Source organism: Dendrobates tinctorius, unplaced genomic scaffold (genome assembly GCF_039654945.1).
Source record: "Dendrobates tinctorius isolate UK_male_01 unplaced genomic scaffold, ASM3965494v1 ptg000162l, whole genome shotgun sequence".
Classification (NCBI taxonomy): domain Eukaryota; kingdom Metazoa; phylum Chordata; class Amphibia; order Anura; family Dendrobatidae; genus Dendrobates; species Dendrobates tinctorius.
Genome location: NW_027361829.1, coordinates 1720449 through 1742737, shown reverse-complemented (window position 1 = coordinate 1742737; position 22289 = coordinate 1720449). Strand labels below are relative to the sequence as shown.

Below are 22289 nucleotides of genomic sequence, written 5' to 3'. Positions count from 1 at the left end.
AACAGCAGGGGTTCCGGTCCGGAAGCAGCGATGGGGGAGTGCTGTGAATCGGCTCCCTCCTCGGCTGGGGCCGCAGCAGCGCGGGCAGAAAACGCTGGTATCGGGTGAGGCCGACCGGGGTTCCCCTGCAGATTTACACACCACTGGGATTCGGGGATCATCCATCCCGGTCTGTGTGGGAGCGCGAACCGGAGGGGGAGCGGTATCCTCCAGCGTTCAGGAGAGCTTCAGCGTCCAGGAAGAGACGCGCAGGCAGGAAATGGTAAGGAGGAACTTCCAGGTTACCGGAGGTTCCTCAGCGCAGAGCGCACGCGGCTGCAGTGACATGAAGAGGCGCTCCCCGTCCCCTCCTGTGAGAAAGAAAAAAAAAAGGGAAACAGTTTTAATTGATAAAGCGTCCGGCGGCTGTATCCAGGCCGGACGCAGACAAATTAGCGGCGCCTAGGATAAGCAGGCGCACCTGGGGGGGGGGTACCTGCATATGGAAGGAGCATATATAAGGCTTTGGGGATATGATTACTGCGTGCAAACATGTCTTCACCAAGACAGGACATGCATCCCCAGGCAGATGACACAGCGGCAGCCAAGGATGGCTCTCACCGAGGTTCCTCGGATAGAAGCCACAGAAGCCACGCTAACAAGCCTCCTTCTCAGCCTCCTGAGCCGGTACCTACAGCTTCTCTGGGTGAGTGGACGACTCTCTGCCTACAAAGCTGATAAATGTCTTTCTCTCTTTCTTTCTCTCTCTCTCCTATGCTACATCTCTGCCTTAGGCTAAGAGAAGGGAAAAAACAAAAAATAAAGAATGTGCCCTCTGTACACGTCCCCTACCGGACTCTTACACAAAAAGGCTGTGCAAAAAATGTATTAATGAAACAGCAAAACAAGCATCAGCATCAGCCGTGGACATAAGGACTATAATAAGGGAAGAATTACAGGCCCTAACCAAGGCTAGTAGTACACCTATAAGTACGGAGATTAACAAACCAACTACGGTCAGCGTAGACTCTGAGGACGAAGCAATAGCCTCCGATAGTTCTGATGCATCAATATCATCATCTTCCTAAGATATGGAGGGGTGTTCGTGCTTTCCTTTAGAAAACATGGACAATTTGGTTAAATCCGTGAGGAATACCATGGGCTGCACAGAAACAAAGGAGCCGCAAACAACACAGGAAATTATGTTTGCAGGGCTAGCAGATAGAAAAAGGAGTTTTTCCTGTTATACCAGCTATTAAAGCTCTGGTTAAGAAAGAATGGGAGAAGCAGGACCAGAGAGGATATCTCCCCTCCGCCTCAAAAAGGAGGTACCCCTTCAGCGACGAGGAGTTAGCATCATGGTCTAAAGTGCCGAAAGTGGACGCAGCGGTCGCTTCCGCCTCAAAACAAACGGCCTTGCCAGTGGAGGATGCAGGAGTTCTAAAAGATCCACTCGACCAAAAAGCTGATGCCTCGCTAAAAAGGGCATGGGAGGCAGCTACGGGCACGTTTAAATCGGCAATAGCTAGTACTTGCTCAGCTCGTTCTATGATTGTCTGGATTGATCAGCTAGACCAACAAATAGAGCAAAAGATCTCCAGAGACAAGCTACGAGCCGCTATACCACTGATCCGTGGTGCGGCTGCGTACATAGCAGATGCTTCTGTGGATTCTTTACGTATAGCAGCCAGAACAGCAGGCCTGCTTAATAATGCCAGGCGTAGCCTATGGCTTAAAAGCTGGAGAGGTGACACCCAATCCAAGGCAAAGCTTTGTGCCATACCTTGTGAGGGTGAGTTCTTGTTTGGGAAAACTTTAGATTAAATCCTTACCAAGGCAAAGGAAAGGAAAAAAGGATTCCCTAACCCCTCTCTCCCGTTTTATAGGAGGGCGTTTAGGAGACGACCATTTGGCAGAGGAAGACCAGCGGAAAATCAAAATCGCTGGGCCACAAAGGAGGAAAGGGGCAAAGGTGCCATGTTTAGAGGATCCTCCTTCCGCAGAGACAAAAACTAAGGAGCCAATTCCTCCAGTAGGGGGAAGATTAAAATTTTTTCTGCAAGAATGGGAGAAAATCACAGCCAGTCCTTGGGTTCTGGGCATTATTAGGGAGGGGTTAAAAATAGAGTTCCACCACGTACCCCATAGCTCAGTTATCATAACATCTCTCAGCTCGCCAATCCAACAGCGGGCCTTAGAGACTGAGATTCTGAGTCTTCTGAAAAAAAAAGTATTGATCCATGTGCCTGAGGGACAGGAAGGAAGGGGGTTTTACTCCCCTCTCTTTTTGGTACCTAAGCCAGATGGCTCATTCAGGACTATAATCAAACTGAAAAAACTAAGCTCATATATAATAAATCACAAATTTAAAATGGAATCCATCAGATCTACGATTAAGCTCCTCTTCCCCAATTGTATGATGGCAGGCTTGGATCTGAAAGATGCTTATTATCATCTCCCAATCCATTGCAGATTTCAGAAATACCTCAGAGTGGCCGTCTCCCTCGATAGCACCATACAGCATCTCCAGTTTACAGCCATGCCATTTGGCCTTTCCATCGCACCACAAGTTTTCACAAAGGTGATGCTGGAAGTGATGGCCTTCTTACGCCAGAAGGACACATTGATAATACCCTATCTGGATGACTTTTTAATAATAGGAAACTCAACTCAACAATGTAATGGACGAGTTGCTGACGGAATCTTATCTCTGCAGGCTCTAGGTTGGATAATAAATTTCAAGAAGTCCAGAATCGAGCCACAATCCGTCCAGTCCTTCCTGGGTCTTCAGCTAGCCTCCATAAAGCAAAAATGCGTATTGCCACAGGTAAAAATTGAGACGATTAAAAGTAAGGTCAAATTAGCAATAGACAGGCCGTATATATCTTTAAGAGATGCAATGTCTCTCCTGGGGTCCCTCACTTCCTGCATCCCAGCAGTTCAGTGGGCCCAGTTCCACACGAGGGAACTACAACATCAAATTCTCGTAGAGGGAAACCATGACCGAGGGAATTTGACAAACAAAATTACTTTATCACAAACGGTCCTAATCTCCCTTACATGGTGGCTAGAGGAAGATAATCTGTCGGGAGGCGTGCCATGGGTGATAACACCTTCCCGTATAATTACTACCGACGCCAGCCCCACAGGATGGGGAGCCCATATGGGAGACAACTTCGGCCAATGCTTGTGGGATATAAGTGAGCATCAGGATTCCTCAAACTTGAAAGAGCTAAAGGCGGTTAGTCATGCATTATATTATTTCTTTCCGCAGTTACAAGGGGAAAACGTGAGGATCCTGTCAGACAACACTACGGTGGTCGCATATCTGAACAGACAAGGCGGGACTCGATCAGTCGCCTTAATGTCTTCCGCAAGAAAGATCTTGTCCTTAGCTGAAAAACATTTTTTGTCTCTCTCAGCCCTCCATATAAGGGGAAGAGACAATTTGGAAGCAGATTATCTCAGTCGCCATACACTACGACAAGGAGAGTGGTGTCACGTTGATGCCAGACTCAGGGCCTGCTGTTCCGGCGTCGGCCACTAGGAGGCGCCGGACTGACACGTCACTGCCAGACTCAGGGCCTGCAGTTCCGGTCTCGGCCACTCGGGGGCGCCGGACCGTCATGTTGCCGTCGGACTCAGGGACGGCTGTTCCTGCCTCAGCCACTGGGAGGCGCCGTGGTTCGCTCCAGGGTGAGGGTGGTGGCAGAGAGGGGGCTCCTGCGCAGGCATCTGGTGGGCGCTGGCTCCGCCCCTCTGTCAGTCATGTAGGGCTTACTGCATGTCCATCTGGCCTGGTCCGGGGGTGGTCCTGGTTACATCATCGGGCCGGGAACCTGTGAGGGAGGAGCTGATCCCTCAAATACCTGGGGACTGGTCTTGCAAGCCGCCGGATATATTCTTGGTTCCCCTGTGTGTTACTGTGTGAATTGCTATAGTGTATACTCTGACCTCAGCCTGGATTCTTGACCATTCTATTGCCTGCCGTTTTTGTACCTCTGCCTCTCTTCTGACTTTTTGACGCTGACCTTTGCTTGGATTCCTGACTCTCCTTCTGCCTGCTGATTCTGTACCTCGCTGCCCTCCTGGTTTTACTGACCCTGGCCTGGACTTTTGACTCTCCTTCTGTCTGCTGATTTTGTGCCTCTGCTGCGCCCTGGTCTCAGACTCCTGCATCCTGACCTTGATTACGGGTTTTAGTTTTGACCCCTTGGTGGCCGTCCTGCTCTGGTCCACTGCTAATCTAGACAGCTACCTCCTGGGCCTTGCTACAATTCCAGATCCCTGTATAGGGGTTAAGGGTCTCGGGGTTACTCGGGGTGCTGTCCCCACTGCAGCCCAGATTCGCAGACGGCCGTCACAAGTGGTGCCTGAACCAGCAGATATTCTCACGCATCGTGTCACTATGGGGTCTTCCCCAAATAGATCTCTTCGCCACCAGGGTAAACAGGCAGGTGCGAAGGTTCACCTTTTTAAATGTGGTAGACAATCCGGAAATTCTGGATGCCCTTCAAGCCCCATGGCAGTTCAAACTGGCATATGCATTTCCCCCAATCATACTACTACCGCAGGTGATCAGGAAGATCAGGGCAGAGAAAGCGCGAATAATTTTAATAGCGCCATTCTGGCCCAGGAGGCCATGGTTTTCATGCCTGCAAGCAATGTCAGTGACAGACCCTTGGGTGCTTCCTTCAACCCCGAAGCTCCTCTCGCAGGGGCCATTCTTCCATCCTCAAGTGGACAATCTCCACTTGACGGCCTGGAACTTGAAAGGGAAATGTTGAGAGCAAGGGGATTTTCGGAAGGATTAGTCAATACTCTTCTGCAGAGTCGAAAATTGGCTACGACAAAAATTTACACCAGGGTATGGAGGAAATTGCTAGAGTTTCACACAGCCCCCGATTCTAGAGAAATTCCGATAACACCAATCCTAGAATTTCTACAGAAAGGGAAAGATTTAGGACTATCGGTTAACACACTAAAGGTCCACGTGTCGGCTCTAGGGGCCCTCTATAGTTATAACGTGGCAGGCAATAGATGGATAGCCAGATTCATCTCGGCCTGTGAGCGAAGCGAACCGGTACACATACCCAGAGTTCCTCCTTGGGACTTGAATCTTGTACTGGAGGCCCTAACACGTCCTCCTTTTGAACCATTAGATTCAATATCCCTAAAACACCTATCTCTCAAAACAGTACTACTAGTTGCACTAACCTCAGCCAGAAGAGTTAGCGACATACAAGCACTTTCAATAGAACCCCCTTTTCTGTTGACATTCCAGGATCAGCTAATATTAAAACCGGACCCCTCATACTTACCAAAAGTAGCAGGGAAGTTAAATAGGTCACAAGAGATCCACCTCCCTTCATTTTTTAGTAACCCTTCTACTCCAGAGGAAGAAAAGTTCCATACACTAGACGTTAGAAGAGCAGTATTACAATACATTGAAAGGTCTAGCAGCTGGAGGAAGAGTAGGGCTCTATTTATTTCCTTCCAGGGCCAAAAGAAGGGATATGAGGTCACAAGGGGTACCTTGTCTCGGTGGATCAGAGGCGTGATCAGTCTGGCATACTCTGAGAGCAATGAAGATCCTCCGGAGGGTATCAGAGCGCATTTGGCCAGAGCTATGGCTTCCTCTTGGGCAGAAAGGGGAGATGTCGCAATCGAGTCTATATGTAAGGCTGCTACTTGGTCTACACCCTCTACCTTTTATAACCACTATAGGCTTGATTTATCATGCTCAACCGACCTAGCCTTTGGTAGAGCGGTCCTCGGCACGGTGGTCCCTCCCAGGTGAAGGTCTCTGAAAGTCTCTCCGGTGGGTGCTGTCGTGGCGAAGGGTAAAAAGCCGGATTACTTACCGGTAATGCTCTTTTAATGAGTCCACAACAGCACCCGTTCACTAACCCTCCCTAGAAGTTAACATAATGTATATACACCTTCTTACTTGTAAAGATAGAATGATCATATGGAATAATATAATGGCCTAATAATTGGCGGTCCTCCGGGTACTCTGAAATCCAACTGAGGAGGAGAGGCGGACCGCCCTCTTTTATCTCTGTAGGTTTCCTGTTCCTATGGGCGGATCCCTCTCTCCGGTGGGTTCTGTCGTGGACTCATTAAAAGAGCATTACCGGTAAGTAATCCGGCTTTTCTCAACGATACCTGATAATAATGATCCCCCATTGGCAACCAGCCCTAAACTTTTCTCTTCACAAAGCTTGGACCTACGTAATAAAAGTTTGTTCCGGCCCCCACATGCCTCGCATGCAGTTGAGATATTCATCAATTTTGTACAGAACCTATTCCAATCATTAAGAAATTATATTGATAGGGGTACTTTGCTTTATCCTTCCAACCTTACAATTGAGGAACGACATGCCTTTCAGTCCTTACAGGAGGACAACTCCATAGTCATAAAACTGGCTGACAAGGGTGGGGCCCTAGTATTCATGGATAAATCCATGTATTTGTCCGAAATCATGCGACAATTGAATGACACTTCAATTTACCATACGCTGCCGCGGGATCCCACTTTTGATATTAGCCACCAAATTAATACCATCCTCCAGAAATACTCGGATCTGGGGGTTCTCGATCAGAAAACTTGTGATTTTCTCAGTAATAAAAACCCCATCACTCATGTTTTTTACACTCTCCCAAAAGTCCATAAAAATCTGGAGAAACCACCTGGTAAACCAATTGTGGCGTCTACAGATTCGATTCTGTCACCCCTGGCAGTATTTTTAGAAAAAATATTAACACCTTTGATTCAGAAGTCTAAGTCCTTTATTCTGGACACAGGGGCCTTTCTATCAGATATCCAACATCTCCAAAAAGTCCCACAGGAGGCACTACTCGTGACACTAGATGTAAAGGATCTTTACACTTCGATTCCCCACTCTGATGGTATTAATTCTACAGCCCGATTACTCACTTCCACAGGAATGGATGTAGATCAAATACACCTAAGTATTGATCTTCTCCACTTGGTACTCACTTCTAATTTTTTTCTGTTCCAAGACGACTTCTACCTACAGGGTAGGTACTGGAGCCCTACTGGGCTCCAATGTAGCGCCCCCATATGCAAATGCCTATATGGCGGATTTCGAGGAAAGCATCATCTATAAAAATGACCTCTTCCGCAACTACGCCATCATATGGAAGCGCTATATCGATGATGTCTTTTGCATATGGGGCGGCTCATTGGAGTCCTTGCTCTCTTTTTTTGACATCCTAAATTCATCCTGGCCCGGTATCCAATTCACCATAGGACACGATCTTTGGCGCATTAATTTTTTTGGACACCATGGTCATTAAGGATCCCTATCCACTGACCTGTATATTAAAAGTACAGACCAGAACAGCCTCCTCCATTTTGAAAGTCTCCAGCCTCCCTCCACCAAACGGGCAATACCTAAATCACAATATCAAAGAGTGAAACGTATTGTTACCAACACTGATACTAGAACTCTACACCTGGATGAGATGACCAACAAATTTGTAGAAAGAGGATATCCCCCCTCTTTACTAGAAGCATCAAGAGATACCCCCACACGATCACAAGAGGGAATGACGAACCGCATTCTGTTTGTACATACGTTCCACCCCTTTGCCTATATTATCCACAAGTCCATTCGTAAAAATTGGCATTTACTTTCCACAGCTCATCCTGATGTTCGAGAATTTCAAAAACCGTTTCTCCCCTGCTTTAAACGAGCACCCAATCTGAAGGACTTAGAAAATTAGGAAGGGGAAAGGGAAATTTGTGCTCACCAAAATAGTCCTGTAAGCCGGTCGTGCCTAGGGATCAAATGGCTGACCACCATGTGTTGCAAACATGAAGAGAGAAGGAAGATCCGGCACTGGAGACTTAATAAAATCCACGATAAGTTTTATTCACATAATTTCATGATAAAACCATAAAGGGGAAAACAGACCCCCCACGCCTGACGCGTGTCTCTGAGGAAGAACCTGGTGTAAGGTTCGAAACGCGTCAGGCGTGGGGGGTCTGTATTCCCCTTTATGGTTTTATCATGAAATTATGTGAATAAAACTTATCGTGGATTTTATTAAGTCTCCAGTGCCGGATCTTCCTTCTCTCTTCAAATCTGAAGGACTCCCTGGTCAAAGCAGATATTGGCCCTAAATCCACTATTCACAAACAACGTTTTCTACATAAACCTAAAATGGGAACTTTCCCATGCCTACATTGTGTCCAATTCTCAATTGTCCAATTCTCAATGTTCTCAAGGGAGATAAATTTGTACACCCCCATTCTGGCAAAGAATTTAAAATCTCAAATTTCTTTACATGTGATTCTTCTTATGTGATATATCTCATTAAATGTCCCTGTGGTCTCTTATATGTAGGGGAAACTTCACAACCTATACGAGATCGAATATCAAAGCACAAGTCAACAATTAGGTGCAAAAATCTTCTTCTTCCCATTCCCCACCACCTCATTACCCAGGGTCATAACATCTCACAACTTCGATTTCAGGTAATTGAACAGGTGTCACCTCCCCGACGGGGTGGTAACAGGATCCTTCACCTCAAAAAACGAGAGGCATTTTGGATCCATACCCTCGAAACTATGAGCCCGAGAGGATTAAATAGGGATTCCGAAATATCAGCATTTTTGTAAAAAACTACATCTCACATAAGCCCCTTACAAAATTAGAGTCAACACTCAGTGTATGTAATGGTTTTTTTTTTTTTTGTGTTTTTTTTTTTGGTCCGACCTGTTTATTATGCTACTTTCATGTGTATATTTGTTTTTCTAGGAGCCTTCTTGACGCCATAATATACTAACGTATTCCTCTCTCACAGAGTCGATTATATTAATGTGTTGGAATTGGACGCCACTGCTACAAGCCTATTTCTATTTGAGATTACATAGCGTTATTTCTCTCCCACAGGTCTGCACAGCTCAAATACTATCGATCTCAGCTTCTTTTGCCTCTCTCTTTATAGTTCTCCTTGAATATACTGCCTTTGTATGAATTATCACAATAAAGTTATTTAGTATATTTCTCTGGACCTCTGCACAGTGTCTCAATTAGCATAAACCCAACACCCAGGGACCATTGTCTGCTCACTCCCACCCCATTCAATGTTTTCTCTTGACCAGGCTATGGTCATTTATATGTTAATTTCTATCTCTTGAATTCTGCTTTCCAATCTCCCTACCAACAATATATAGCATCCCCACACATAACCGCTATTATTAGCATGTGTTTCTCCACATTTTGAGCTGTTATTATGTCTTTCTTCTGGTGGAAAGCAAGTTCTCTGTGCTGTGGATCACACAGCCATATTCTTCCTGTTAGTCACTTCCTGTTTACTGGAGCTTACAGCTCCCATTGGCCGCCCACCACTAAGTATCCCTCCCCCTCCCCTTTTTAAACCTGCATGTCTGCATGCAGGATCAGATGGCCGGTGGAGACCGCATCTGGAGGCACGTTTGTCCCTCTCCTATATACTGACAAGGTAAATACTTAGTGCTAATATGTACCTATTAACAGGGGAGGTGATACTATTTATGCACACATTGCAATAATGCTCCCCCTTGCTATATCCTCCACAGCTCATTACCTTAGAGAGATCTTTCTCCTCAGTAAGTACTTTTTTTTTTTTCTGCTACATGATTCACAACTACTATCATACGCTCCATTTCACCGCATCTTGTTTTTTAGATGCCTAAAGCACCATCGTCCTTTCTGATAGATGCCTATAAGCTCTACACAATCTATATACCACACGGTATGTTTGACATTCTTATGGATTGCTGCTATATATTTTCTATGGCTCTTTTTAAATTATTTGGTGTGATATGGGCAGTGTGGGATACCTGGCGCTATCTGCGACCAATTTATCCTATTTTTGTATGACCATTTTGACTATTGTTTGTATGTACTTCTGTTTTCCTTTGTTTTGTTTTTTTTTCCTTTGTTATTTTTTTCTGTTTTATATGACGTTTTGTAATTATATTTACCCTTGTAGTAACTGAAGAAGGTCACATTGACTGAAGCGTCTTTTTTCGTGTACTACAATAAACCGCCTTACAAATACCTTTTTAAGTTGAGTGCTAGGTTCATATTTGTTGCTTTAACGGTTTGGGAACCTAACCTTAGCACTATCTTGAGTTGTGCTCACGGTGTTCTTTCTATACCTATTACTGCACCTGACACCCCAATGCTGAGCCACTGCTGCCGTATATGTCCTTATTACTGCACCTGATACCCCAATACTGAGCCACTGCTGCCGTATGTGACCCTATTACTGCACCTGATACCCCAATACTGAGCCACTGCTGCCGTATGTGACCCTATTACTGCACCTGATACCCCAATACTGAGCCGCTGCTGCTGCCGTATGTGTCCCTATTACTGCACCTGATTCCCCAATACTGAGCCGCTGCTGCCGTATGTGTCCCTATTACTGCACCTGATACCCCAATTCTGAGCCACTGCTGCCGTATGTGTCCTTATTACTGCACCTGATACCCCCTATACACGCGGCTCTACTCCACACCCCCTATACACACACTGCTCTGTTCTGTACACCTTGTACACACGCAGCTCTGTTCTGTACACCTTGTACACATGCAGCTCTGTTCCGTACACGCTGTACACACGCGCCTCTGCTACGTACACGCTGTACACACGCGCCTCTGCTACGTACACGCTGTACACACGCGCCTCTGCTACGTACACGCTGTACACACGCGCCTCTGCTACGTACACGCTGTACACACGCGCCTCTGCTACGTACACGCTGTACACACGCGCCTCTGCTACGTACACGCTGTACACACGCGCCTCTGCTACGTACACGCTGTACACACGCGCCTCTGCTACGTACACGCTGTACACACGCGCCTCTGCTACGTACACGCTGTACACACGCGCCTCTGCTACGTACACGCTGTACACATGCGCCTCTGCTACGTACACGCTGTACACACGCGCCTCTGCTACGTACACGCTGTACACACGCGCCTCTGCTACGTACACGCTGTACACACGCGCCTCTGCTACGTACACGCTGTACACACGCGCCTCTGCTACGTACACGCTGTACACACGCGCCTCTGCTACGTACACGCTGTACACACGCGCCTCTGCTACGTACACGCTGTACACACGCGCCTCTGCTACGTACACGCTGTACACACGCGCCTCTGCTACGTACACGCTGTACACACGCGCCTCTGCTACGTACACGCTGTACACACGCGCCTCTGCTACGTACACGCTGTACACACGCGCCTCTGCTACGTACACGCTGTACACACGCGCCTCTGCTACGTACACGCTGTACACACGCGCCTCTGCTACGTACACGCTGTACACACGCGCCTCTGCTACGTACACGCTGTACACGCGCCTCTGCTACGTACACGCTGTACACGCGCGCCTCTGCTACGTACACGCTGTACACGCGCGCCTCTGCTACGTACACGCTGTACACGCGCGCCTCTGCTACGTACACGCTGTACACGCGCGCCTCTGCTACGTACACGCTGTACACGCGCGCCTCTGCTACGTACACGCTGTACACGCGCGCCTCTGCTACGTACACGCTGTACACGCGCGCCTCTGCTACGTACACGCTGTACACGCGCGCCTCTGCTACGTACACGCTGTACACGCGCGCCTCTGCTACGTACACGCTGTACACGCGCGCCTCTGCTACGTACACGCGCGCCTCTGCTACGTACACGCGCGCCTCTGCTACGTACACGCGCGCCTCTGCTACGTACACGCGCGCCTCTGCTACGTACACGCGCGCCTCTGCTACGTACACGCTGTACGCGCGCGCCTCTGCTACGTACACGCTGTACGCGCGCGCCTCTGCTACGTACACGCTGTACGCGCGCGCCTCTGCTACGTACACGCTGTACGCGCGCGCCTCTGCTACGTACACGCTGTACGCGCGCGCCTCTGCTACGTACACGCTGTACGCGCGCGCCTCTGCTACGTACACGCTGTACGCGCGCGCCTCTGCTACGTACACGCTGTACGCGCGCGCCTCTGCTACGTACACGCTGTACGCGCGCGCCTCTGCTACGTACACGCTGTACGCGCGCGCCTCTGCTACGTACACGCTGTACGCACGCGCCTCTGCTACGTACACGCTGTACGCACGCGCCTCTGCTACGTACACGCTGTACGCACGCGCCTCTGCTACGTACACGCTGTACGCACGCGCCTCTGCTACGTACACCTCGTACACACCTGGCTCCGCTCCCTACACCTCGTACACACCTGGCTCCGCTCCCTACACCTCGTACACACCTGGCTCCGCTCCCTACACCTCGTACACACCTGGCTCCGCTCCCTACACCTCGTACACACCTGGCTCCGCTCCCTACACCTCGTACACACCTGGCTCCGCTCCCTACACCTCGTACACACCTGGCTCCGCTCCCTACACCTCGTACACACCTGGCTCCGCTCCCTACACCTCGTACACACCTGGCTCCGCTCCCTACACCTCGTACACACGCGGTTCCGCTCCGTACACCCCGTACACATACGTCTCCACTCCATACACCCCGCACATACACAGCTCTGTTCTGTACACCCCGACCCATACACACTTGGCTCCGCTCCATGCACAAACGGCTCCGCTCACCCCATACACACGCGGCTCCGCTCCTCCGTACATCTCATACACACACAGCTCTGCTACATCCACCCTGTAAACCCCTCCTGTGCCCACAAAGAAACTTACTTCACCTCATCCAGCACCATGACAACCAGCACAGCAGAGCCCTGCAGCCTTTGAAGCCCCTGATCATGTGACCCCCTGACTCTGCCCCTCCCGTGACCTCATCACAGGTCCTGTGCACACAGAATAGCCCAGGACGACATTGCTGGCTGTGAGGTGGGGGGCGCTCTGCTGGCACCGGGGCCCCCCATCGCCTTCTCAGGGGCCCATAGCGGCTGGGCGGCAGAGTAGGGAGATTGATTCTCCCTGCTCTGCTGCAGAATGTAACTGTATGGGCGCGCTGTGCACGCCGATACAGTTACAGTAGTGTAGCTCCGGTGGGCCCCCTCAGAGCTCGGGGCCTGGGGCCACCGCGCCCTCTGCCCCCCCGGTAGCTACGCTACTGGGTCTTGGGTAACCCTGCACAATAGGTCATAATACTGAGGCTCAGTGTGTAGAGGATTGCTGGACAGAAGGAGGATTATCCTAAGTGCTGCACATCATATATTGCTACTTTGACTGATAGAGGTATTTGGGTGCAGGAGTGTACTTTACGGTAAAGAGTATTCCTTATCAGCAACTCATCAATTACCTGGTGCCTGCATTTTACCTGGATGTGCCCTCAACTATATCAATAGTCCTATTGGGGCTGTGAATGCAGGAGAGTTTAAAACCATTGCATTACAGGTATTATACTAATTAGTGGTGTTAAACAAGGTTAATATCCTATGTCATAGTGGCTAATATATCAGTGGAGTGGGGGCAGAACTTGGTATATATGCTAATTGGTAGCCAAACAAAAAAAATAATATGCTAATCTATTGTGTCTTCTCAGTATAAGCTCTGGGGATTTGGATTGGGCTGACCAACTATATCCCCTTCTGTGAACACTACTCGACACCCTTGTTTCCTGTTATTTTCTGGATAAATAACATAATATATCGTTTGAATTGAATAGAAACCACACATATAATCGTCAAATTTATTGATTTATAGTATATCTATTGAACCCCTATACATACCTGATAAAAATATTGCACAAGGATTGTTACAGTAGCATTGAAAGGTTCAGAACCTGGCTTACGCTGAGTGCTGAAAACATAAAAGGCGCTATTTAAACCTGATCAATTGCCCTATTGGGGCTGTGGATGCAGGAAGGCTTAAAACCTTGCACTGCAGGTACCATAACAAATAGTAGTGTCAAACCAAGTGGGTACATAGAATACTAAATAATAACCCATTGTGGTTTTCTCTTTATGCACATTAGGGATCTGGATTAGGATTGAGCCACAGCATTTATTGTTGTGCATATTACTTGATACACTATTGTCCTGTTGAACAGCTGGCGCTAGGTTACACAACACTTGAGGTGTTTATTGGTTTATACCCTGCTGAATCAACATTTGACAATAGTGTGGCGCCCCTGAGGCTGTCGCCACAGAGGTACTGCACCTCCTCCTGAGGTGTGGTGCCCAACTATCCAGGTAAGTTGGAGGCTCCTGACCACGCTCCAACACCTGCATCCCACACAACACAGTAATTTAGCAAAGCCACATTGCGGCTCCCTGCTTGGAGTGTAGCAGAGCACCTTTGGTGGATCCCTGCTTGGAACACTAAACATGCTGGGAGACGGGTGGAGTTAGAATACATAAAAGAGTGGGAAGGTTTAGGATTTCAGTCAGTAGGTCAGTGAGTCAGGGAGTCACTCAGAGAGGAGTGAGGAGAGAAGATCTCGGGAGAGGGATGGAGGAAGGAGGTGCTGCAGCAGATCTCAGTGACCTGGGTCTGCTGGCACGGGAAAGGAAAGAACGAGAAAGACATTGAACCGAAACCTGATCTTCCATAGGAAGGAAAGACTAGCACGGAACGTAGGAGTAAAAGGGAACAGAGGACGTGGGTAAGAGGAAGAACCCTACCTAGAAGTTCTAAGCGCAAGGCCGGGGCCCGGTCCCCGAGGTTGTATGGACACTAATGGTTCTACAGCAGACACCGGTGGAGTAGTGGGCTGTAAATGCACTACTCCCATCTAAGACTTGGGGGCACAACAGCAACATTGATAGTGAGCCGGGACTCAGGAGTAAGGAGTCCCCGAAGCAGGCTACAGCTGTCTGCCGTACAAGTAGAGTTCTTGGGAACATCTGTCAGGAGGCACTCCAGTGTAACTCAGTACTGGGAGTACTTCACTCAAAGGCGCTATAGAGGAGACGTTCAGAAAGGCACATGTTAGTGGAGTGTTGGAAGGGAGCATTCTTGCTTGGAGGTTGACTGAGTCCCTGACCCGGAGGACACAGCACGGAGGCAGGCACCAGTGTGTTCTACAGACTGTGAGTAAAGCTTTGGAACTACAAGCCCATGTGTCCTCCATTCATTCTTGCACCAACGCACCCCGTACCGCTACATCTGGATACCAGCTTCTACACCGCTTGTGCCTCTCCTCTTCCCCTACATCTACACTTCCCTGGGGCCACAGCTCCACCTGTGGGGAGCTTCACCATCTTTGCTGCAACACACCACCAGCCCCAAAGGATCTGCATGCAGCGTCGGCTCAACATCTCACTTGCTGGACACCACAGGTGGCGTCACGAACTATTCACTTAACCACATTCCACCATTTCAATTCCCCTTTTTTTACATTGGGCGCCCAGGGCCATGGACCGGGTCACCGCTTTTGTTACACATCCCGCTGACACCGGCTCGATACCGAGTACCCCACAGCATTGGGAGGGCGACCCAATAGCAAGTATAGATACTGTACTTGTTGGTGCCCAGCTAATTGAGGGTATATAGTCTGCAGGGTGAGGATAATTTTGAAATAAAGACTTCTTGTCATTGGGGTTGATTCCTTAGTATTATACACATATAAAACTCCCTATCTAGTGGAGTATTGATTGACTTCTTTGACACTTGCTAAATAAAATGGCGTCAAACAGTCAAAAATTTAAAGGTCAACCCAATGGAAGTCAAAAAACATGGGAAACTTCCACAACCAGATGGTTTAGTGACTCTCCTAATTTAAATAGTCTTACTAAATCCAGATCACCAATCAGGAATAAAACTGATGAAAAATATAAATCTTCAGTAAAATCCTCAAATGCATGCCATGGTAAAATGGCACAAGGGAAGGCGTTACAAAGGGATTTAAGGCCCCGTCACACATAGCGACTCATCAGTGATCCCGACAACGATATCAACGAGTCAGGATCGCTGGTGAATCACTACATGATCGCTGGTGAGCTGTCAAACAGACAGCTTCACCATCGATCAGCACCAGCGATGCTGAGCGCACGGCGTTGCTGTGTACATTAGTTACCAGCGCGCTGATGCAGGGAGCTGGTAACTAAAGTACACTTCGGGTATCTAAGGGACGTACGTCACTTAGAAACCCGATGTGTACCTTAGTTACCAGCTGATCGCTGGTCTCCTGCCTATCACACACAGCGATGCGTGAGGGCCATTGGGAGACCAGCAATCAAAGACATGTCCAGGGCTTTCCAAGAGCAATCAGCGATACCGGCAGGGGGGCCGGTTGCTGATCGCTGTCGCACACAGCGATCTTGCTGGTGAGATCGCTGTTGTGTCACAAAACTTGTGACTCAGCAGCGATCTCGATGGGGCCCTCACTCTCTGACCTTCACAATACTCTGAAGCCTAATATGGTTACTGATAATGGTGTCCAGTATGCTGAATCTGATACAACACCCGAAGAAACTATGAACCTTTCTCAGTCTCACAAACGAAAAAACCTGGGAAAGGGAGACAAGGGTAACGGTATTTCTGTCTTAGATTCAGACAGCACTTCAGAGGAATTCTCTCTTAATGGGAGTCCTAATAAACCACTACAAAAAAAGGGCGCTTGGTAGCCTCGCTTACTGAGGGACCCACAATGGACACAATCAATTATGAAAACTTTTTTACTTCAGAGAGGCAAGTATCCGAAGGTGTTCTCGCCAACTTTTGTAAAGCATTAAAAGATTCTATTACTCTAGATTTCGAGGCGCAAATAAACCTTATACAAGAGGTCAACGATAAGTTTACGCATAGGTTCGAGGTTAATGAGACAAAAATGACTAAGTTGGAAAACAAAACTGAGACACTTGTTCAGCAGAATTTGGACTTGAGAGATGAAGTCAAATTTCTGCAATCTAAAACGACGGACCTGGAAGACAGGAGCTGTTGAAACAATCTTAAACTTAGGAGTATCCTAGAGACCATATTACAAGATCTCTCTAACTATGCCAAAACCATATTTAAAAAGGCAATCCCCTCATTGTCAGATATCCACTTGACTATTGACAGAATCCACAGGTTACCACGACCGAAAAGTATTCCCCCAGACAAACCCAGAGATACCATCTTGCGGTTACTATTTTTTGAGACTAAAGAAAAAATTTTTAAGAGATAACCGTACTTTCCTAGCTCCCTATGATCATATAAAAGCCTTTTCAGACTTTTCAAAGAATACAATGGATGCCAGAAGATCGTTCATGGAGATTACTTCCAAATTGAGAGACTTGAGTCCTCGTCTCACATAGCGAGATCGCTAGCGAGATCGCTGTTGTGTCACCGATTTTGTGACGCAACAGCGATCACGCTACGTGTGTGACACATAACAGCGATCGGGCCCCTGCTGCAATGTCGCTGATCATGCTCGAATGTCCTGGGCCATTTTTCGATCACTGGTGTCCCGCTGGCCAGCATGCATCGCTGTGTTTGACAGGGACAAGGACGAACGACCTCAATACCTCAGGTCTGAGAGACAGGGTCCCAACGACCATCGTATCGTTCTGTATCGTTGCTGGGTTGCTGTTGAGATCTGACTGTTTGACATCTCACCAGCGACCTCGCACTAGCGATCCCTACTAGGTCGCATCGTTGTCGGGATCACTGGTGCGTCGCAAAGTATGACAGTACCCTTAAAAATTACATATAGGTGGGGGTTTCCCACCAGGGTCATAGTCTGGTATAAGGACAGGAATATCTCACTGCTTAATGTGGATGAAGGACGGGATTTTCTAGCCTCTCTCCAAAGAGACCTTAAGGACAAAGGTTGAATTGTCACTTTAATAAGTTTTTGAGGCCTTTCTTTGGAAACATTCCCCTATTCAGTTTGTAGAAGGTATTGATAGTATAGTGGTTGGTCATGCGGGACCTTAGCCACTTTTTTCCTCCGATTTCAGGAGATAACTGCTATAGGTGGTTCCCTCCTGGAGATCTCCTTTGAGTTGTATTTCAATTTTTCTAGTTGTTAGTGTTTCTATTTTCTTTTTTTCTGTTTTTTCTCTAAGATACCAGACTCCCAGGTGTTTATGTTCAAATGGACATTAAAATTTTATCTTACAATGTTAGAGGACTTAGCAGTCCTTTAGACATGTAACGTGGAAAGAGATCAAAAATTACCAGGCGGATGTAATCTGCTTACAAGAAGTAAGACTGGATAAAGACAACCACCCTATCTTTCAAAATAAAAATTACCCTAATATGTTTAAGGCTTTGAAAATGAACAAGAAAGCGGGAGTAATCACCATCATTAGCAATAAAATATATTTTAAGCTGCATAGTGAAGAAGTAGATCCAGAGGGAAGATTTCACATCCTGGTTTGCGATCTCAATGGCAACACCTTTACAATAGTCAATATCTATGCCCCAAATAGGAAACAATTGCCTTTTCTTAACAAATTAATCAAAAACAATTAAGAAGGTCAGAAGGGGAGAGTTGATGTTGATGGGAGACTTTAATATGGTGCCCAATAATGCTCTGGACTCATCCTCTAAAGCTCGTATGTCATGCCCATCTTTAGACAATTGGATCACTAACAATGAATTATATGATGTTTTTCGATGCCTTATCATGTCGTCCAGAGAGTATACTTATTTCTCTGATGTACACCAGTCCTCATCGAGAATAGATCTTAATCTCACTGGCATCTTCTCTCTCTAAATTTAAGAAACTCGAAATCCTTAATAAAACTTTTTCAGATCACTCACCAATAAGGGCGGAGTTTGTCATAGGCCCTCCAGCGTTCAATACTTTTTTGTGGAAGACCAATCTTTCTTTACTTAAAACGAATAAGTGTAGGGAAATCATAGATGAGACGCTTAATAACATCTTTAAAGAGAATGCCACAGAACATATTGACCTGTTCATTTTGTGGCAGGCCCACAAGGCTGTAATTAGAGGGTGTATTATGCTGTTATCGTCTAGAAATAAGAGGGAGAAGAGGGAAAAAATATCACAACTACAATCCCTAATCAAATTAAAAGAACAGCAAAGTAGATTATCAAGTCCATCTCCTGACATTCACAGGGAAATACTAGATTAAAGGGCCTGTCACACTGAGACTGGTTTCACATTTGCGTTTTTTTGCGCTGGAAAAAAACGCATACTTGCGCATGAGCTTTTTTCCCCTATATTTAACATGGGCGCGCACACGTGCGCATTGGCATGCGCACGTATGCGTTTTTCATGCGCTGCGTTTTTTGTGGTGTGCGATTTTATTTTCCAGACGCTACATGTTGCATTTTTTGGTCCGCCCAAGCACTTCAAAAAAGCGCATGCGCACGTTTTGCGCTAAAAAAGGCCATTATGGCCTATGGATGCACATACGTGCGCACTAGCATGCGCATGTATGCATTTTTTTAGCGCTGCATTTTTTTTTTGGTGTCCACTATTTAGACAAGTTATAAAATTCTAAAGTAAAAAAAAAAGTCTATATAAAGGAGGTGTCTGCCAACACTGTACCTCTACTAAAGTGACAGATTGAAGAGCAGACATTCAGCAACAAACCCATCATGTATCAGCGTCAAGAATGTCAGTATTATTACATTGTATGCCTGTCCTTTTAAATTGTGTATGTACTAATGATTTTTATTTTTACATGCAGCATGTCATCGGAATCAGAATATTCCCCATCGCGGCAGGAATTGGCGCAAGCAGACCGTGAGGTGATTATTTTCGTGCATCTGGTAAGTATATCTGCTGCTACTCCAAATCTCTTACGTTTTTTTTTATTTTTTTTAAGACATCATCATCTTCTGCGGACGGGACTACTGAGGGCGAAGAGCAGGAGCAGCGAAGCCAAGTCCCGGTGGTGATACGGAATGTATGTATGAAATGATTTGTAATGTTCTTTATTTTTTATCTTCTATTTTTCATCTTTTCTGTATTTTTTTTTTTGTAACTTTTTATTTAATTTAAATTTGATTATTCTAATGAATATGTTTTGTCTAGGTTCCACAACGGGATGAAGACGTCTACCTGGATAATGAGCAGCTCATCAGCCTGGTCCAGGAGCGTGCCCCGTTGTGGGACAATGTGGAGACCCGGCGGCTATGGAATGAGGTGGCCGCAGCGTTGATGGATGGCTGGGACAGCGCCACAGCATCCTCCAAAAAGGCGTTTAGTAAGTATTTCCCTGCTCTGTATTGTGCCGCAGTGACTGTTGTCCTTGATGGCACTGTTGGGTTTCGCGCTAGATATATTCTAGCAGGAAACCCAACAGTGTCATCGGGCTCTACAGTGACTGCTTTGAGTATTGTATTGCTGTATTGTGCCGCAGTGACTGTTGTCCTTGATGACCCTGTTGGGTTTCGTGCTAGATACATTCTAGCAGGAAACCCAACAGTGTCATCGGGCTCTACAGTGACTGCTTTGAGTATTGTGCCGCAGTGACTGTTGTCCTTGATGGCACTGTTTTTTTTCCAACAGTGGACAAAGTCCGAACATGTTGGCGTTCGATCAAGGACCGCTTCAACAGTGATGTTCGTGCTGAGGGCCAGGTTCGCAGTGGATCTGCGTCAAGGACCAGAACTAGATACCGTCACTATCACGCGTTGCAGTTCCTAAGACCGGTCCTTGCCACAAGATCGTAAGTATTATAAATTTGTGGTTTTTATTTTTATTAATCTGTGTTTTTCTAATCCACAGCTGATGCTTCTTGTAAAGGCATGTTAGTAATGATTTTCCTTTCTTCCACAGCACCTGGAGCAGCACCCTACAACCTGGCCCTGAAGCGGTCCTTCCTCGGACGTCCTCTGACCCGTCCCAGCCATCCGACAGCCAGGAAACACCTTGCAGGTCAGCCACACACACAGCTGGTGACCAGGAATCTGGGCAATCAGGTGTTCCCCTGTCCCAGGTCTCTGCCACTGGTTATGCGGGCACTACCCGCCAGCAGTAGAGGGCCTTGGACAGGAATGTCTTGCCCGAGTTTATGCACTTGAGTGAGGCCTTTAATGCCAGCCTCAAGTCACTGTCCGACAGAGTTGAAAGCGGTTTTGCACTTATGGAACGTGGTTTTAACCACTTTGAACACGGCTTCAATTCTGTCGAACAGCGCCTTGACCGTCTGGAGGCCGACCTCAACAGACCAGCGCACCATTTTTTTAGTAAGATTGAAAAGGGCATGGCGGAACACCTTAGTCCTGAGCAACAGCTGAATGTGCTGCAGGCCTGCAACAATGCTTTCTTGCAGGGTATGCAGCATAATCGGTACGGTCAGCAGTCAGTGGTGTCATTTCCACCTGTGCCACCATTGACTCGCTTCACCTCACTACCGACTTGTACTGCATGCCACTGCACGGACACCTCTATTCAAAGCCAGGACACCCACCGTTACACCACCACAAGTCTGAGTGCAGCTGGTCACTTCTCCAACACCACCATGGCAAGCGCTGCTCCTGTCTGGAGCACCTCAGCCACCACTAGGCAAACGTGGAACAGTCCTGCCGCTACAACAACATGTAGTAGCCCTGCCACCACCACTCCGCAAACCTGGACCATCACTGCCGCCACCAGTCCTCCTGCAAGGACGAGCACTGCCAACCAAGAGCAGCAGCAGCGGCCACCGCAGCAGCAACAGCCACCGCAGCAGCCACAGCAGCAGCCACCTCAGCAGCAGCCACAGCAGCAGACGGGGGACCTCCATTCAATATTTGCCCCAAGTTCAAAGCGAAATCAATCAAGGCGGGCATTGGGGCCAAGTAGGTCCAGGCAGACAAACCTACGGCGACATGCACTTCGAACAAATGTACCTGAACCTATTTCCTCTCCTCCAAGTGTTCCTAGTTTAATTCCCTTAACTGGACTACCTTCCCCCACAAGTTTTGTTGCCCCTTCCCCTCAAACACCGTCTTCAACTGCAAGTGTTGCATCTTCCCTGCACACCCCCAAATTGCAACCATCTGCCCCCAAACACCGAAAAAAATAAAGTTTGTTTTTTATTTTTGTGGTTAAAAATTTACATTTGTGGTTCACCATTACAAAGTTTGATTAATGTTTTTGGCGCCGCTCACACACACTGATGGGTAAATACACGTAATATGTTAAAAACCAAGGCCTAGTCATATGACTGTCCTAGGCCTTTGTATTTAACATATGTTAAATACAAAGGCCCAGTATAGTCATATAGTCATATGACTATACTAGGCCTTTGTATTGAACATATGACTATACTAGGCCTTTGTATTAAACATATGTGAAATAACAAGGCCTAGTATAATAAATACCAAGGCCTAGTATAATCATGTGTTGAATACCAAGGCCTAGTATAGTCATATGTGAAATAACAAGGCCTAGTATAATAAATACCAAG

The 22289-nt window shown here is 47.3% G+C and overlaps 1 protein-coding gene across 2 annotated transcripts; it reads left to right on the top strand.

The window, feature by feature from the left end:
- Positions 1 to 9429: 9429 nt before the first annotated feature.
- On the top strand, positions 9430 to 21979 carry LOC141052560 (uncharacterized). 2 transcript variants are annotated; one of them, XM_073549811.1, is made up of 6 exons: positions 9430 to 9747; positions 19581 to 19641; positions 19719 to 19799; positions 19928 to 20099; positions 20405 to 20564; positions 20675 to 21979. In XM_073549811.1, exon 6 carries the CDS (start codon positions 20910 to 20912, stop codon positions 21903 to 21905), a length of 996 nt encoding a protein of 331 aa, XP_073405912.1. In that variant the 5' UTR covers positions 9430 to 9747; positions 19581 to 19641; positions 19719 to 19799; positions 19928 to 20099; positions 20405 to 20564; positions 20675 to 20909; the 3' UTR covers positions 21906 to 21979. Both variants share the same exon structure in this region, with proteins under 2 accessions (XP_073405912.1, XP_073405913.1).
- Positions 21980 to 22289: the final 310 nt, after the last annotated feature.

Excerpts from the sequence above, each read along its gene's own strand:
- LOC141052560 (XM_073549811.1), top strand. The coding sequence starts at position 20,910 with ATGCACTTGAGTGAGGCCTTTAATGCCAGCCTCAAGTCACTGTCCGAC.